This window comes from Doryrhamphus excisus, linkage group LG8 (genome assembly GCF_037039965.1).
Source record: "Doryrhamphus excisus strain RoL-2023G ecotype Guam linkage group LG8, RoL_Dexc_Guam_v1.1, whole genome shotgun sequence".
Lineage (NCBI taxonomy): Eukaryota > Metazoa > Chordata > Actinopteri > Syngnathiformes > Syngnathidae > Doryrhamphus > Doryrhamphus excisus.
Genome location: NC_136364.1, coordinates 21,350,842 through 21,370,949, shown reverse-complemented (window position 1 = coordinate 21,370,949; position 20,108 = coordinate 21,350,842). Strand labels below are relative to the sequence as shown.

Below are 20,108 nucleotides of genomic sequence, written 5' to 3'. Positions count from 1 at the left end.
TCGTGTCTTATGTCGATTTTATCCGATCTTCAAAATAAAGCAAATCGGCAGGCGATCCTGATTCTGAAGATCAGATCGGGACATCCGTACCTATAAATATGGCTTAACATGCTAACAATTAGCATGCTAATACCTGGTAAGATAACACAATAAATACCTATAAATATGACTTAAGTGTTAACATGCTAACAATTAGCATGCTGATACTTGGTAGGATAACACGATGTAAGTTTATACCTATAAAAATACCAAAAAGGCTAAGATGCTTATTCTTAGCATGCTAGCACCGGCCCGATCTCGTGTCTTATGTCGATTTGATCCGATCTTCAAAATACAGCAGATCGGCAGGCGATCCTGATTCTGAAGATCAGATCGGGATATCCATACCTATAAATATGGCTTAAGTGTTAACATGCTAACAATGAACATGTTAATACTTGGTAGGATAACACAATGTAAGTTTATACCTATAAAAATACCAAAAAGGCTAAGATGCTTATTGTTAGCATGCTAGCACCAGCCCGATCTCGTGTCTTATGTCGATTTTATCTGATCTTCAAAATACAGCAGATTGGCAGGCGATCCCGATTCTGAAGATCAGATCGGGACATCCGTACCTATAAATATGGCTTAACGTGCTAACAATTAGCATGCTGATACTTGGTAGGATAACACGATGTAAGTTTATACCTATAAAAATACCAAAAAGGCTAAGATGCTTATTGTTAGCATGCTAGCACCGACCCGATCTTGTGTCTTATGTCGATTTTATCCGATCTTCAAAATACAGCAAATCGGCAGGCGATCCTGATTCTGAAGATAAGATCGGGACATCCATACCTATAAATATGGCTAAAGTGTTAACATGCTAACAATTAGCATGCTAATACTTGGCAGGATAACACGATGTAAGTTAATACCTATAAAAATACCAAAAAGGTTAAGATGCTTATTGTTAGCATGCTAGCACCGGTCCGATTCTGAAGATCAGATTGGGACATTCATGTACCGATGAATATAATACTTAAGAGTAAATATAGTAAATATGGCTAAAGTGTTAACATGCTAACAATTACCATGCTAATACTTGGTAGGATAGCACAATGTAAGTTTATACCTATAAAAATACCAAAAAAGGCTAAGATGCTTATTGTTAGCATGCTAGCACCAGCCCGATTCTGAAGATCAGATTGGGACATTCATGTACCGATGAATATAATACTTAATAGTAAATATAGTAAATATGGCTAAAGTGTTAACATGCTAACAATTAGCATGCTAATACTTGGTAGGATAGCACGATGTAAGCTTATACCTATAAAAAAAATACCAAGATGCTAACATACTTATTGTTAGCATGCTAGCACCTAGCAAGATAGCGCTTAGTTACTAAGCCTTAGTACGTCTGTGGAGCCATTGGACCCTTATCTGATTTTGGAAAATGATAAATTTCATGATTATGATGAATTGCGTTATGTTTTTGTATGAAATGGAGTGTTGTTATTTTTATATTGTTTTCTTTGAAATGTAGTAATACTTGACATAGGAGCCAGTAACAAAAGATAAAATACATTATACACATTGGCTGTAATGCTGTGTTAACTACAGTATATGCGAGTATTTCTTGGGAATGAACATAATGGGACCTGGTGGTATGTTAGAAAATCTTGTATATTTCCCTATGAACTAGAAACCCCAGTTTGTGCAGCTCGTTTTCCGGGACAAACGATGGCAGATTCTCTTCATGTAAATTTAATCCTCTGCCATATTTTAAGCAATAACTGTAAAAGCCACAGAAGACGTCTCCACAAACAAAAGACAGCTGATGCAAGGTGAGTTCTTGACAGCAACACATTGCACAGTAATATCCTCAAATGTGAAAAGGAGGAGCAAAGCATCCCCGAAGCTGATGCTACACTGATTACCGATATGTGATAAGAGCCTTACGGGTCTCTAAAGCTGGCTGCTTGAGCACAGATAAACAGTGTCTTATGGAGACGGTGATATTAGAGCACTGGCATATTGTCTTCAAATAAACAAAATACAGTTGACTATCACTGGCCTCAACACGTTTACGTGAAAAAGCGGTTCGCAAGCAGTAGAAATACCAATGTGGAATATACAGTGAAGAAAATAAGTATTTGAACACCCTGCTATTTTGCTATTTCTCCCACTTAGAAATCATGGAGGGGTCTGAAATTTTCATCGTAGGTGCATGTCCACTGTGAGAGAGATAAACTAAAAAGAAAAATCCAGAAATCACAATGCATGATTTTTTAACAATTTATTTGTGTGATACAGCTGCAAATAAGTATTTGAACACCTGAGAAAATGAATGTTAATATTTGGTACAGTAGCCTTTGTTTGCTATTACAGAGGTCAAACGTTTCCTGTAGTTTTTCACCAGGTTTGCACACACTGCAGGGGGGATCTTGGCCCACTCCTCCACACAGATCTTCTCTAGATCAGTCAGGTTTCTGGGCTGTCGCTGAGAAACACGGAGTTTGAGCTCCCTCCAAAGATTTTCGATTGGGTTCAGGTCTGGAGACTGGCTGGGCCATGCTAGAACCTTGATATGCTTCTTACGGAGCCACTCCTTGGTTTTCCTGGCTGTGTGCTTCGGGTCGTTGTCGTGTTGGAAGACCCAGCCACGACCCATCTTCAATGCTCTGACAGAGGGAAGGAGGTTGTTCCCCAAAATCTCACAATACACGGCCCCAGTCATCCTCTCTTTAATGCAGTGCACTCGTCCTGTCCCATGTGCAGAAAAACACCCCCAAAGCATGATGCTACCACCCCCATGCTTCACAGTAGGGATGGTGTTCTTCGGATTGTACTCTTCATTCTTCTTCCTCCAAACACGCTTATTGGAATTATGACCAAAAAGTTCTATTTTGGTCTCATCTGACCATAAAACTTTCTCCCATGACTCCTCTGTATCATCCAAATGGTCATATGCAAACTTAAGACGGGCCTTGACATGTGCTGGTTTAAGCAGGGGAACCTTTCGTGCCATGCATGATTTCACATCATGACGTCTTAGTGTATTACCTACAGTAACCTTGGAAACGGTGGTCCCAGCTCTTTTCAGGTCATTGACCAAGTCCTGTCGTGTAGTTCTGGGCTGATTCCTCACCTTTCTTAGAATCATTGAGACCCCACGAGGTGATATCTTGCATGGGGCTCCACTCCGATTGAGATTGACCGTCATGTTTAGCTTCTTCCATTTTCTAATGATAGCTCCAACAGTGGACCTTTTTTCACCAAGCTGCTTGGTAATTGCTCCGTAGCCCTTTCCAGCCTTGTGGAGGTGTACAATTTTGTCTCTGGTGTCTTTGGACAGCTCTTTGGTCTTCGCCATGTTACAAGTTAAAGTCTTACTGATTGTATGGGGTGGACAGGTGTCTTTATGCAGCTAACGACCTCAAACAGGTGCATCTGATTCAGGATGATACATGGAGTGCAGGTGGACTTCTAATGGGCAGACTAACAGGTCTTTCAGGGTCAGAATTCTAGATGATACACAGGTGTTCAAATACTTATTTGCAGCTGTATCACACAAATAAATTGTTAAAAAATCATGCATTGTGATTTCTGGATTTTTCTTTTTAGTTTATCTCTCTCACAGTGGACATGCACCTACGATGAAAATTTCAGACCCCTCCATGATTTCTAAGTGGGAGAAATAGCAAAATAGCAGGGTGTTCAAATACTTATTTTCTTCACTGTATGTGGTGGTTGTGGTGGACTTTTATATTTATGAAATGGAACATTGACTGACGATGAGGTTACTCACCGTGCTATCCAGGCCCAACATAATGATCATAAGGAAGAAGATAATAGCAAAGAAGGTCGCGGCAGGCATGTTAGCGATGGCTTCTGCATAAATGATGAAAAGCAGACTGGGTCCTGCAGAAGAAGAAGAAAAAAATGATTTAAAAAAAATGTCATGTATGTATAGTGTTTATTCGAGCTTTTGCTAGGAGCCGAATATCAAACGTCCAATGGGAAAATTCACAGCAGATATGTCAGATATGTCAGGTGGCAACCAACTTTGATTTGATCAAAAATCTTTGATTCTGAAGATCAGATCGGGACATCCGTACCTATAAATATGGTGTGCTAACATGCTAACAATTAGCATGCTAATACTTGGCAGGATAGCACAATGTAAGTTTATACCGATAAAAATGCCAAAAAGGCTAAGATGCTTAACATGCTATCATTAGCACGCTAATACCTGGTAGGATAACACGATGTAAGTTTCTACCTATAAAAATACCAAAAAGGCTAAGATGCTTATTGTTAGCATGCTAGCACTGGCCTGATCTCGTGTCTTTTGTTGATTTTATCCGATCTTCAAAATACAGCAGATCGGCAGGCAATCCTGATTCTCATGAATCGGGACATTCGTACCTATAAATATGGCTTAAGTGTTAACATGCTAACAATTAGCATGCTAATACTTGGCAGGATAGCACGATGTAAGTTTATACCTATAAAAATACCAAAAAGGCTAAGATGTTTATTGTTAGCATGCTAGCACCGGCCCGCTATTGTGCCCTATGTCGATTTTTATCCGATCTTCAAAATACAGCAGATCGGCAGGCGATCCCGATTCTGAAGATCAGATCGGGACGTTCATGTACCTATGAATATAATACTTATTAGGATAGCACAATGTAAGCTTATACCTGTAAAAAATACCAAAATGCTAACATACTTATTGTTAGCATGCTAGCATATAGCAAGATAGCGCTTAGTTACTAAGCCTTAGTATGTATGTGTTTATTCGGGCTTTTGCTAAACGAATGTTCTCAGCTTACATGAAATCAATTTAGGGAGGAATTCAGGTCAGGGATTTTTTCTCCACCAATATGAGATTGGATGGAGATTGTTTCTCAGCGTAGTTTCTTACCAGCGTCTTTGGCAACAGCATCCACATCCTGCTGCCTCATCTCGGCCATGTAGCCCAGTACGGTAAAAATCACAAAGCCGGAAAGGAAGCTGGTGAGGCAGTTGACCGAGCTGGTGACCAACGCGTCTCTGAAAGGGAGAAGAACCGAAATTTGAAATCTTTTATGAATCCAACCTGCAGAAACATCTTATTAAACTCACTTGTAGCAGTTGTTGTGAAACGGGTTGTAGCTGGCAAAGGCAAGGAGCACCCCAAAACCCGGACCCAGCGAGAAGAAGATCTGAGCTGCTGCGTCGATCCACACCTTGAACACGACAAGGTTAGTCAAAGTTCATGTATAACGAAAAAAAAAACAACCTCACTTCTCCATGTAAGACTTACGGTAGTGCTGAGCAGTTTCTCCCAATCAGGTTTCAGATAAAAGACCACTCCCCTCCACGCACCTGGGAGAGTGGCCCCACGGATGAGCAGCACCAGGAGGACCAGATACGGGAAGGTAGCGGTCACCCACACCACCTATATGATGATACTTTAATGACATTTCTGCTGGACATTGTACCTCTATTTTTATTTTCAATGTACATCATGGCTACACATAATCAAGTGAAGCTGCTAGAAACGGTCGGTCAGGTCTGGTTTCTGGTCTCTTAATTGGTGTTCTCTAACCAACTTGCGTAGCCGAGATGATGAATGATAATGAGCGTGATACGTAATCCACGCATGACCATTCTGCTCCATCAGTATCCATCAATTCAAGCGTCCATCCATCCAGTCTAAGTGGCACCCCGCACCTATTAGCGCCTCGTTAGTTACCTTTCCAGATGTCTTGACTCCCTTCCAGATGCTGAAGTAAACGATGGTGAAGATGAAGAGCAGGCAGAGGGCCAGCTGCCAGCTGACAGAACCTAACTGGTGCAGACCTGAAGAGCGGTGGACCTGCAACACGTGTCGACTGGATGGAGGTGGAGACCAGGTACCAGGTTGGTGGTAGATGCGAAAAGGTGAAATACGTTAACTGACTTGTACTGCAAAAAAGGCCAGTAAGGATAATTCATAATGCCGCCTACAGAGAACATACTAACTCCTTATTTCTAAAATCACAAATACTTGCTGATATAGTTCATCTTCAAACAGCAAAAATAATGCATAAGGCTAAAAATAACCAATTAGCTAAAAATATCATCCAGGAGAAATATGATCTCAGGGAAGAACTAAATTTCAAACACTTATATGCTAGGACTACCGTCTTCGGGGGAGAGGCGGGGTACACCCTGGACTGGTGGCCAGCCAATCACAGGGCACATATAGACAAACAACCATTCACACTCACATTCATACCTATGGACAATTTGGAGTCGCTAATTAACCTAGCATGTTTTTGGAATGTGGGAGGAAACCGGAGTACCCGGAGAAAACCCACGCATGCACGGGGAGAACATGCAAACTCCACACAGAGATGGCCGAGGGTGGAATTGAACCCCGGTGAGGTCTTTTCCCCTCTTGATCGGCAACTGGGAAGGTAACGCCCTATTTTTTGGGAGTAACCTAGACCGGGATTTGAACCCTGGTCCCCTGCACCATAAACCCTCGGTGCTAGCCAGCTGGCACAAAAATAAAATAAAAAAATGAAAAAAAATACTTAAACCATATTAGGAAAGCAGGAAGTGAACAAATGTACAGTTACTGATTGTAAAAGTACCAGATGGAGGGGTAGGATTTAATAAGCTTTGCTTCTTCCTACTCCTTTTGGACATGTGGAACTGGGAACTTATTATGGGATGCACTTAATTGTATTCTGATGCATGTTTAACGTATTTCAACGTATTTTACGTAGTTTACGCTGACGCATCATCTTCTTCCAGTAAAGTCTCCCCTATACATTTCCACATCCCACTTACATGCACTTACGTATAGAACTCCTCGGCGGGGGAGGTGGAGGAGTTGGACCACGAAACATTGTGGTCGGTGGACATATAGCGGTTGCAGCTGGCCGTGTTCCAGCTGTTGGTGCAGGTGGTCCAGGGCAGGGTGGGCTGGAATGACGACAACAGGTAGTACAAGGCCCAGGCCATGATGGTGTTGTAATAGAAGGCTATGTAGAGGGCTATGATGCAGATGGCAAAGCCTATACCTGGATGAGGAAACCATAAAAAAAATCACTTGAAGCGAATATGTATGCAATAATTTCTAAAGGTTATTTTTGCGTGTCGCTCATCCTGCACAGATATCAGTGAGGGTTTCAAACTGAAGCTCAAGTGGCTGACATTTTCCAGCCACGACAATTTACATACGATCAAATTTCCAAACACCTGGCATTTGGCATGGAAATGTGATGATTTCCATAACAGAGATTCAGAAAATCTTTTTAAACGTTCAAGAAGAAGCCACAGCTACCCTGTACGGGGTTAAATGAAACACCCGTGGGCTTGACATATTTTTTTTTTTTGTGCGCACCTTTTTGCTTTCTTAACCGAGTTCTCAATCTCCTCCTACCTTTGAAGATGGGGCAGATGTGTTTCCAGATGGAAATGCAGCCATTGCGGTGAAACTGACCGAGAGCCAGTTCCATGTAGAAGAGAGGCACGCCTCCAAACACCGCCATCAACAGGTAGGGCAGCAGAAAGGCACCTGAGGTGAGAGCATGGAGGACAGGGGCATGCCCTGATTATTAAATGTGGATCTTTTGGATCTTATTGTAACTGCAGCTGTACAATAAAAAAATTATGCAGTATTAGAATTACATTGATATGATGTCAACATGAAATGGAGCAAATTTAAAAAAAAAACATAAGACATAAACCCTTTCCTTCAGTCATATCGGACAATCACATGACTTCACATACCCGTGTGTGTGTATTTCTTTGACCTTTTTTTTGACAAAGATAAGACTTGATTGAGCGGCTGTTTCAGAAACAGGTTATTAAGCAAGCAGAAGATTGAGGCCTTCTAATAATAAAAAAAAAACACACAATTAATAGCGTTGCCTCTATCAAGTGTCTCCCTGAGCCCATCTCTGCTTCAGGACCGCACATACACACAACACAGGAAATTGCAAAGACCTTATTATTGCAGATTCGATAAAAGTGGAAAAGGGTTTGTTGTGAGGTGAGGATTGTGTAGCGCACAAAAACAACACTTTAACTTTACTATTTACATTGTGTAGAAAAATATAAAAAATATTTTTTTTATATACAGTAAAGTCTCGTTATATCGATATTGGTTACTACTTATTATGATACTATTTTCATTTCCCGGCAAATGTCTAGTCTTTTATGATATAATTAGCTCCGTTAGTACGATACACAGTTATTATGATAATCCGGTTACTACGATGCCCTTTTCATCTCCCGCCAGCCAATTTGGTCTGCTTATATCGATACAAAAGCAGCTTAAATCAATCTTTGCTTAAGGATTTCAATACCAAAAAAGAACACGGCGAACGGCTGCTTCCAGTCAACTTTATTTTTCACACTTCCACCACCAGAGTGCAGCACACACAGCGGAAAACACCCGTCCCTCGCGCCTACCCCTCCGGGTGGCAACACCTTCCCTATCGATAGTTCCGGGGTGAATTATGTCCCGGTAACCGGTAATCACTACACCGTAAGTTTATTTTTATTTACTGTAGTACAAAATGTATTGTAGTACAAAAGCATGCTAGATACGCAATCCATGAACTCAAGGAGAAAATTACATGCCATATCAAAGATCCGCCCACTTTTAATGCAGTTCGGCGCAGGATCGGATATATGGATAGTCTGGTTATATCGGTATTTTTTCAGACTCCCGAGAATATCGATATAACCGGACTTTACTGTATGTTTTTTTTTTGTATGATTAGATTCTCAACAAATGTTATTGCTAAAAATATGTCTGTCACTTTGATTACTATAATTTGATTACTTTGGTTGCCTGTTGGCTTTAGGATTGATTTTAAGATTTTATTTAGTTTGTCTATATGTGCCCTGTAATTGGCTGGTGACCAGTCCAGAGTGTACCCCGCCTCTCGCCCGAAGACAACTGGGATAGGCTCCAGCACCCCCCGCGACCCTCGTGAGGAAAAAGCGGTAGAAAATGAATGAATGAAGATTTTATTTATTTTATTTTTTATTTTTATTTTATTTGTTTTTAAGGCCAAATTTACTCTCCAGCGCGGTCACTGGGGTCCGAGAGCCAGCTCCAACTTGTGGTGCCCAAGACGAGACTTAAGACCAGGGGAGACTTTTCTGTGGTTGGCCCCAAGCTATGGAACTCTCTCCCCTCCCAAGTAAAAAAGGCCCCCAACATCGAAAGCTTTAAGTCTCATCTTAAAACCCACTTTTATTCTCTGGCTTTTAACTCGGAGTTAGTCGTATGGTTCTGTGTCTTTTAGTTCTTTCTTTTTTTATTTTAATTGTTTTTATTTTTTATACTTTTATTGCTTTGCTTCTTGTTTTTAATATTTTAATCTATAATTTTATTATTATTATTATTAATTTTACTATTTATTATTATTATTAATTTGACTATTTATTATTATTAATTTTACTATTTTATTTCTCAAATGATCTTTTAGTTTTGGATTATTACTTTTTATTTTTACTAGTCTGTGCAGCACTTTGGAAACTCTGTTTATAAAAACGTGCTATATAAATAAAGTGGATTGGGTATAAAGATGTTGGTCACTATGGACAGATACCGGACACTATAGACAGATTACGTCTAGTGAATCCTTTGATCATCTTTATTATGTGTGTGGGTGTGGTTTCTGTGTCTTCATCTCCTCTGACATGCATGTTAGAGTATTTCTGAGGGTTCTGGAAGAAACGGTTTAAAGGAGACACGTTACCGAAAGTACACAAAAGTACACCAAAGTAAAAGTGAGCAAGTATACGGCTCTACGTTGATATAAATTAGGGTTTTGTGGAGTGAATTAATGGCCAAAACTGAGGTTCTACTGTAAATTGATTTGTATGTTGATAAGTTTGGATTATATGAAAAAAAAAAAACAATGTTTTGATTTGGGTCTTCAACCTTCATTCATCTCAAGATGGGAGCACCACCTAACTCTAACCCTAACCCTAACCCTAACCCTAACCCTAACCCTAATCTAGTAAAATGAGAACATGATTGCCTTGTGACTTTCCTTCAGCACCCCATCCACCTCCTCACCTCCTCCATTTTGGTAGCAGATGTACGGGAAACGCCAGACATTTCCCAGGTCCACTGCGTACCCAATCACCGAGAGTAAGAAGTCCATCTTCTTGCTCCAGGTCTCTCTGGGACGATCCAGGCTGGTTTGTTGGACCACGAGAGTCCTGAGGCCTCCCGCCGGCGCAGAGGACCCGGTGGTGCCTGCAGGCCCGGATGCAGACGAAGCCCCCAGAAGCCCGACTCCCTCCTTGGAGCTCTGCGGGCTGGACGTGGTGAAGCCGTTAGACACCTGCTGACCTGAAGCCGAACTCAGACTCTTGGGTCCTCTTTCAGCAAGACCGTCAGCCAGCATCAGTCGACAGTTTTCCTCCTGCGTCTCTTCCTCTTCTGTTTTCATGTCCTTGGTGCCGATGCCTCTGTCGGCCTCGGTGTCCCGTTTGTCCTTTGTCAACACGCTTGTCATCATGATATCTTTTGTCTCCATCGGGTGCTCTGGTACTGGTTTCGGTGTTTAGTGATGCGGTTAGGGTTTGAAAGAGGTTCTCAGCGCTGATGAAAGCAAGATGATCCTGCTGGCTGTTATTGCGCCCATGGGGGGAACAAATATGGGGATCAGAAGCGTGATTAAAGGGGTTAATGCGGAAAAGAATCTAATAAAAAGTGTCTTTGGACTTCTTAGACTGACAAGGCAAGGACGAGGAGAATGACGTTTAAGGAAGGGACACTGGGATGAGTTTCAAGGGAAGCTGGGACGAGTTTGCTCACTAGAGAACTTTGGATCTTCTCCATGAAACGTTTGTCAGTGAGGACTCTCTGCAAACAATAGAGAAAACAAACAGTTGACACAAACCCAAATAAAACAGAAAAGTAAAACACAAGTCAGGTGCCGCGATGCATTCACTTTCCCTTTGCGTGTGTTCACAATTAGTCCGTTTTTGCTGCTTATCCGAGCTGAAGTCATCATAAAACTTGATTTATTACACTTATTTACGTATGAGAATGGACCTCAGGTGTAAAAAAGAGGTGAAATATTATATTTAATTTCCTGAGTTATGAATACTATAGTTGCATTTATTGTTTATGTCAAACCAGAAATACACTCCATTGTAACGTGCAACTCAACAAATGGTCATCCTGAGGTCATTCCTGTTCATCTTTACAATTACATAATTTTAAGCTAATTTTAAACTAATAAAAAAAAAACAAATTAATTTTAAACTAAAACTAATTTTAACTAAAATGTACCCCAACCAAAAAAAAAAAACACAATGTACTGTAAATATAAAATGGACTCTTTTCAGCAGAAACTCGCGCTTAGTTATCAACCGAATTGTCAAACACACGCATGATCTGACCTCCGTGTGCAAACAAACTGCTTTAAAAGTAAAAAAAAAAAAAAAAAGTTTGAAAGGTCAAGGATAAAAAAATTAAACACAGCATTAGCTGGATATCCGACTTAAGTTTTTGCATGCAGTATACTGAAAAAAAGCAGTAGAAAACATGAAGGTATCTCTTTACACTGACAAATAACATAAAAAGTATTCTCCGGAATACTCAAACACAGACATTACCTGTTGAGTGGGAGAAGATGTCAATTAAATCAAAAACAAGCAGCAGAAGCAGCAGCGAATTTGAACTTAAAGAGAATCCTGCGTTGGTGCAAAAAACTTGCCAAGGAAACAAACAGCACAGACTAGTAGCGCAATCGGGACGGCACGTTTGCCCGTTCAGGTCTGGAACCTCGCTCATTTCTCCCTCTCTCTCTCTCTCTCTCTCTCTCTCTCTCTTCCTGAGCAACTCCCCGGCACACACATCGACACACATGCTGACGCACGGGTCCTACGTAGGATGCATGCGTGACAGATGCATGACAAACGTGATACACAGTTAAGAGAGCTCAAAAATAAAACAACACTGGATATATATCAGCCCAATCAGAAAGCCTTATGGAATAAAAACAATTTAAGTAGGGTTTTAAAAACTATAGGGGTGCTATTTCATGTCTAGAGGGCTCTAATAATGTTAGAAGCTGCATTTAGAACGTCATAAACGGGTTTCTACACTCTAACTTCAAAAATGTTCAATTTATAAACAAGGACTCCTACTTTGAAGAAATTCACTTATCACTGTTGGCTCTGGCATCATTTAACCGTGATAAACAAGGCATGACTGAAGACTAATTGGTAATTTTTTTAATAATTATGTGCAGCCTTGCTACTTTGTTCAATTCCCCGCAACATCCTTGCACATTTTGGGCAAAGGTTTGGTTCTGATCAGAATGTTAATAAACAACTGATTCTGGATCCCTGGTAATACAAGTGTAAAAGTGACTATAGGGGTGTTATTTCATGTCTAGAGGGCTCTAATATTTATTGTATTTACTGTATTTAGAACGTCATAAACGGGTTTCTACACTCTAACTTCAAAAATGTTCAATTTATAAACAAGGACTCCTACTTTGAAGAAATTCACTTATCACTGTTGGCTCCGGCATCATTTAACCGTGATAAACAAGGCATGACTGAAGACTAATTGGTAATTTTTTTAATAATTATGTGCAGCCTTGCTACTTTGTTCAATTCCCCGCAACATCCTTGCACATTTTGGGCAAAGGTTTGGTTCTGATCAGAATGTTAATAAACAACTGATTCTGGATCCCTGGTAATACAAGTGTAAAAGTGACTATAGGGGTGTTATTTCATGTCTAGAGGGCTCTAATATTTATTGTATTTACTGTATTTAGAACGTCATAAACGGGTTTCTACACTCTAACTTCAAAAATGTTCAATTTATAAACAAGGAATCCTACTTTGAAGAAATTCACTTATCACTGTTGGCTCTGGCATCATTTAACCGTGATAAACAAGGCATGACTGAAGAATAATTGGTAATTTTTTAAATAATTATGTCCAGCCTTGCCACTTTGTTCAATTCCCCGCAACATCCTTGCACATTTTGGGCAAAGGTTTTCAATTCCCCGCAACATCCTTGCACATTTTGGGCAAAGGTTTGGTTCTGATCAGAATGTTAATAAACAACTGATTCTGGATCCCTGGTAATACAAGTGTAAAGGTGACTATAGGGGTGTTATTTCATGTCTAGAGGGCTCTAATATTTATTGTATTTACTGTATTTAGAACGTCATAAACGGGTTTCTACACTCTAACTTCAAAAATGTTCAATTTATAAACAAGGGATCCTACTTTGAAGAAATTCACTTATCACTGTTGGCTCTGGCATCATTTAACCGTGATAAACAAGGCATGACTGAAGAATAATTAGCAATTTTTTAAATAATTATGTGCAGCCTTGCCACTTTGTTCAATTCCCTGCAACATCCTTGCACATTTTGGGCAAAGGTTTTCAATTCCCCGCAACATCCTTGCACATTTTGGGCAAAGGTTTGGTTCTGATCAGAATGTTAATAAACAACTGATTCTGGATCCCTGGTAATACAAGTGTAAAGGTGACTATAGGGGTGTTATTTCATGTCTAGAGGGCTCTAATAATCTTAAAACCTGTATTTAGAACGTCATAAACGGGTTTCTACACTCTAACTTCAAAAATGTTCAATTTATAAACAAGGGATCCCACTTTGAAGAAATTCACTTATCACTGTTGGCTCTGGCATCATTTAACCGTGATAAACAAGGCATGACTGAAGAATAATTGGTAATTTTTTTAATAATTATGTCCAGCCTTGCCACTTTGTTCAATTCCCCGCAACATCCTTGCACATTTTGGGCAAAGGTTTTCAATTCCCCGCAACATCCTTGCACATTTTGGGCATAGGTTTGGTTCTGATCAGAATGTCAATAAACAACTAATTCTGGATCCCTGGTAATACAAGTGTAAAAGTGACTATAGGGGTGCTATTTCATGTCTAGAGGTTTCTAATAATGTTAAAACCTGTATTTAGAACGTCATAAACGGGTTTCTACACTCTAACTTCAAAAATGTTCAATTTATAAACAAGGGATCCCACTTTGAAGAAATTCACTTATCACTGTTGGCTCTGGCATCATTTAACCGTGATAAACAAGGCATGACTGAAGACTAATTAGCAATTATTAACAATTATGTGCAGCCTTGCTACTTTGTTCAATTCCCCGCACATTTTGGGCAATCATTGTCATCAAATTTTTTTTAGAGTTGTCTAAATGCTGTATGAAATAGCACCCCTATAGTCACCTTTACACTTGTTTTACCCAATATAGTAGACATAATAAGAGGAAATATGCCATTTACAACAATAAAACTCGCATTTGTGTGTGTTGTTACAAATGTGGTCTCTCGGGGAGCAGAGTGAGTGGCAAACAGGAAGTGACGTCAGAGTTCAGAGATGAGTTTCAGCTTGCTGTGGGTTACGGATGCAACAGTAGCCTATGTTTTTATGAGGGATTATTGTACCCGTTAATAATAATTCTGTGGTTACGGTGATCACGTGTGTCTGACGGAGCATTACAGTAACATTACTGACACCTAGTGACACGTGTAGAATACTACATCAATGTCTTTGAAGGCTTCTTCGGAATAATTTAGCCATTTTTCTACTTGAACAAGCTTTATTTTTTAATTAAATGATTTTAAAATGCATACAAAATGTTTATTGCATTTTTTTTTGCAAAATTGTTTTTTGACTTTTTGAGACATTTTCCTTCGAGGTTGGTTGAAGGCCCGCCTAATAGAAATGCCTGTGACTACAACATCAGAAACATTCAAGGTCAAAGTTATAAGCCGTCCTTGAATGATGAATGAGGAACACATGCTACATGTTCTCCAGTTCTGTGTCTATCACATGTTGGAATTCTTTTTTTTTAAATTCGAGCCCTGAAGTGAGCAGTATATCAGATACCGATGACCGCCAAGCCTCCTCCATTTCCCCCAAAAGGAAGCCTGTTTCGCTGGATCCCTTTTCTCTAAAACAGTGTTCACAAAGCTCTGGGCACCGGGCCACATTTTGGAGCGCATGCAAACAAAACAACACCCTGTAGTCTGGCACCGACATGCAATGTAATGTATTACAAATAATACTCTTATCACACTTTGGCAACTCTCGGGGGTTTTCCTGAATAGTCTTGGATCTACTGGCCAACTTTCCTTCTTTTTTACATCTAATCTCGATATAAGCTCATAAAGGGAAAATGAAGTGAAAATGAAGGGAAAATATTGAAGTGTCCGTAGCCAAAGTACTGGATGACCAGAAGAAGGATACTAATTGGATACATTTATTTGTTTTCTACAGGGTCGCACGGGGTGCTGGAGCCTATCCCAGCTGTCTTCGGGCAAGAGGCGGGGTACACCCTGGACTGATTGCCAGCCAATCACAGGGCACATATAGACAAACAACCATTCACACTCACATTCATACCTAAGGACAATTTGGAGACGCTAATTAACTTAGCATGTTTTTGGAATGTGGGAGGAAACCGGAGTACCCGGAAAAAAACCCACGCATGCACGGGGAGAACATGCAAACTCCACACAGAGATGGCCGAGGGTGGAATTGAACCCTGGTCTCCTAGCTGTGACGTATATATATATATATATATATGTATATGTAATCATGTTCTGTTATTTAATGCAGTAAAAATGGCCATATTTCACACATAGTTGCAAATGGTGATTAATCATGATTGATTAATTTGAAAACCGTGATTAATCTGATAAGAAATTACCATAATTTAATGGTTACAACATAATATTACATGTTTGCCTTAGCATTCATTCATTCATTTTCTACCGTTTGCGCTCACAAACTCCACACTGCGATGGCCGAGGGTAGGATTGAACTCAGGTCTCCTAGCTGCGAGGTCTGCACGCTAACCACTTGTCCACCGTGCAACCCCTAATTGCACCTTTCAAAATGCTTCATTGGTTCAAGGTTGGACTTGTGAATGGTAAAAGTTTGCTCATAAAAATCAGTTTTACCGTCCATAGTTATGACGGAGGTGCGATTGGCTGCCAACCAGTCCAGGGTGAACCCCGCCTCTCGGCCAAAGACAGCTGGGATAGGTTCCAGTATAGCCCCACGACCCTAGCGACATAATGTGACACAAGCGGAGTATTAGGGCCACACTAAAATATAGTATATATATTTTTTTATTGTAGATTTGGAGAATAGAGTCATAAATTAACGAGAATGAAGTCGTAATATCTGTCATACGTGTTAAAGGGAAAATAAAACACGTGTCGTCAGGAAGGAAGGAAATGTTCTTCTTGCTTCAGGCAGGCTTTTATTTATACTGTAGTGGTAAAACACGTCAGTTGGGAATTTAGCATATAGATTAGCATGCCTCCACCCTCCACATGCCCAAGGCCAAAGGTCACAAAAGTACCCGCTTTTCATAGCTGTCTCAGGCAATGCCTGTCACATAGTTACCAGTTTTTTCTTGTACATTTACAACTTTATTGTCATAAATTTATGACTTTATTCTCGAAAGCTGGTCTTGGGCAAAGGTAATTTGACAACTTTTTTTTTTTAAATTAATTCATTCATTAATTTTCTACTGCTTACACAGAGATGGCCGAGGGTGGAATCGAACTCAGGTCTCTGTGAGGCCTGCATGCTAACCACCCAGCTGGGATAGGCTCCAGCAAAACCCCCAAGACCCTATTGAGAATATACAGGGGATAGATAGCTGGATGGATAGATGTTTATTGTTTATAGATGCGTTATAGTTACAGAGTACAACCCTGACCTGTTGCTGAAGTCAGCTGGGATAGGTTCCAGCAACCCCCAAGACCCTATTGGGAATATACAGGAGATAGATAGCTGGATGGATAGATGTTTATTGTTTATAAATGCATTATAGATACAGATTACGACCCTGACTTGTTGCTGAAGTCAGCTGGGATAGGCTCCAGCAAACCCCCAGGACCCTATTGGGAATATACAGGAGATAGATAGATGGCTGGATAGATGTTTATTGTTTATAGATGCATTATAGATACAGATTACGACCCTGACTTGTTGCTGAAGTCAGCTGGGATAGGCTCCAGCAAACCCCCAGGATCCCACTGAGAATATACAGGAGATAGATAGATGGCTGGATAGATGTTTATTGTTTATAGATGCATTATAGATACAGATTACGACCCTGACTTGTTGCTGAAGTCAGCTGGGATAGGCTCCAGCAAACTCCCAGGACCCTATTGAGAATATACAGGAGATAGATGGCTGGATGGATGTTTATTCTTTATAGATGCATTATAGATACAGATTACGACCCTGACTTGTTGCTGAAGTCAGCTGGGATAGGCTCCAGCAAACCCCCAGTCCCCGATTGGGAATATACAGGAGATAAATGGCTGGATGGATGTTTATGTTTATAGATGCGTTATAGATAAAGAGTACGGCACTGACCTCTTGCTGAAGTCAGCTGGGATAGGCTCCAGCAACCCCCCAGGACCCTATTGGGAATATACAGCAGATAGATAGCTGGATGGATATATGTTTATTGTTTATAGATGCATTATAGATACAGATTACGACCCTGACTTGTTGCTGAAGTCAGCTGGGATAGGCTCCAGCAAACCCCCAGGACCCTAGTGAGAATATACAGGAGATAGATAGATGTTTATTGTTAATAGATGCATTAAAGATACAGAGTACGACCCTGACCTCTTACTGAAGTCAGCTGGGATAGGCTCCAGCAACCCCCCAGGACCCTATTGAGAATATACAGGAGATAGATAGATGGATGGATAGATGTTTATTGTTTATGATGCATTATAGGTACAGAGTACGACCATAACCTCTTGTTGAAGTCAGCTGGGATAGGCTCCAGCTCACTAATGAGGACAAAATGATGGATAATTCTTCTTGTGTCATTGTTGGAAAGTTAGCAGCATTTTTTTGGTATGCAGAAAATCCCTAATTTCAGCTTTACAGATGCCATGTCTACCGTGCAGGTGGTGTCTGTCGTGTTAGCCACGTCTACTGTGATACATGGTGATATTATACTGTATGTCGCAGTATAGTACGTAAGTAAGTACATCACATATGCTATTTTTTTCTGGTAATAGCACAATATAGGCTGAGTATATGTACATCATCGTTGTGGGATTGTTTATTTGAAGTGCTTGTATGTGTATGGAGATATTTGCTCATATAACTTTGTGAGGACAATAAAAAATAGTTCCCATGAGGACAGGGCCACAGAATCCTAATAAGTAAAAGGGAGTACATGGGAAGTCAGAATTGGGGTATGAAGTCACTTCTCCCTCCCTGTTGCGGGAAGTCACCGTGTGTACATGGTTACACAACTGCAGCGATGAAAAACCAGACACACTCCACTCCCAAACATCTACATATGCAAGCTTCATTCTTATTTTTCTTCGTTTTTTTTGGGCTTTTCCCTTCAGGTGTCGCCACAGAAAATTAATCTCCTCCATCAGACCCTGTCTTCTGCATCTGACCGTCATGTCCTCCTTCACTACATCCGTAAACATCCTCTTTGGTCTTCCTCTACACCTTCTACCAATATATTCACTAGCTCTCCTCTGGACATGTTCGAACCATCTCAGTCTGGCCTCTTTGACTTTATCTCCAAGGCCTCTAACATGTAATGTCCCTGTGATGTACTCCTTCCTGATCCTATCCATCCTGGTCACTCCCAATGACAACCTCAGCATCCTGCTACCATCTCTGCTACCTCCAGTTCTCCGTCTTTTCCTCAGTGGCAATGTCTCTAGACCAGGGGTGGGCAAACTACGGCCCGGGGGCCACATCCGGCCCGCCAAGTGTTTGAATACGGCCCGCCCAATCTTTCCAAAGTATTCCATTTAAACTCAACATACAACCTGGCATCATGGCCTGAGCCAACCTTTTGATGGTTTTATCAATTTCGTTTTTTGACATGGTCTGTTGTTTACAAAGTGCTCCTGAAAAAAGGGACACAAGCACATAATAATAATAATTATTATTATTATTATTACATTATTATTAGATTATTAGATTATTATAATTATTATTAGAACTATTATGATTATTATAATTATTATATTAATGCTAATTATTATATCAATTATATATAATATTATTGTTATATTTGCATATTTTACATAATAATAATATAATAATTATTATTTTAATTTTATTGTAATTATTATAATATTTTATTATTTTTTAAATATTTAAATATAAATATAAAATAATAAATAATAATAGCAGATTGCATGACAATTTTACAGATACAATAATACCAGGTGGACTGTTACGTGTAAAATATATAATCTAACCCCCCCCCCCCGTACATTTTGTCATATCAATGCGGCCCGTGAGTCAAAAAGTTTGCCCACCCCTGCGCACTTATTTTTCCGATTTTTTATAATTTATTTGAAAGTGAAAGTTACAAATTATCATAATAGAAAATTGGAAAAGAGAAAGTAATTTATTTTTCATTTGAATCTGCCATGATTATAATCCAGGCTTGTTTTTTTTGCCACATTGTTTTAATCAGTTGTTCTCTCTTTGGTATTTACTGTATGAGAAAACCAATACAACAAAATATTTACTAGTTAATCATTTCAAACTAGTTTTTTTTGTCTGTCAGAACAAATGCTGGCACTCATTATTTGTAGTCAGAACATTCTTTCATAACACAATAAAAGAAGGAAACATAAAATAACATCCAAATGCACATGTTTCTGCATATCGGGCTTTAGAGTGTGTAGACAGTGTGGATAAGAAAAAAGTGAGAGTAAATGATTACATGTGTGAAGCACATCATAGATCGCTCCCTCCGTAATCATGTTTTTTTCTATAGTCCATTGTTAGTAACAAAAAATGATTGAAATACCAATTTTATGTAGTATTCTGGCCACTAGGGGTCACTAATGACACAAAACATTGACGAGACATTACACCACTTTACCATCACACTGCTTGGAGTCAAGTGAAGAAATGTTCTCCTCCTATTGTGTGTGGAAGTGGTACATTTTTGGCTTCTTATATTGTCTTTCTTCCTCGCTCTGTTCGAAACCCCTTTTCATGTTTGTAAGAAGTAAACTGGAGGCTAACTATTTAGCTCGTGCAGTCGTGGTCATTTCTACA

The 20,108-nt window shown here is 39.8% G+C and overlaps 1 protein-coding gene across 1 annotated transcript in view; it reads right to left on the bottom strand.

Moving 5' to 3' along the window:
* The window catches only part of slc6a4a (solute carrier family 6 member 4a), a 29,843-nt gene that overhangs the window by 7,579 nt on the left and 2,156 nt on the right, over nt 1–20,108 (bottom strand). Inside the window, exons 3-11 of the mRNA XM_078793009.1 lie at nt 10,737–10,864; nt 10,070–10,627; nt 7,412–7,546; nt 6,827–7,049; nt 5,732–5,870; nt 5,300–5,434; nt 5,119–5,222; nt 4,919–5,046; nt 3,797–3,909 (exon numbers count right to left, since the gene is read on the bottom strand). Of these exons, the coding sequence (XP_078649135.1) occupies nt 3,797–3,909; nt 4,919–5,046; nt 5,119–5,222; nt 5,300–5,434; nt 5,732–5,870; nt 6,827–7,049; nt 7,412–7,546; nt 10,070–10,535 (1,443 nt within the window). The 5' untranslated portion in view covers nt 10,536–10,627; nt 10,737–10,864. The remainder of the gene's footprint in view (nt 1–3,796; nt 3,910–4,918; nt 5,047–5,118; nt 5,223–5,299; nt 5,435–5,731; nt 5,871–6,826; nt 7,050–7,411; nt 7,547–10,069; nt 10,628–10,736; nt 10,865–20,108) is intronic.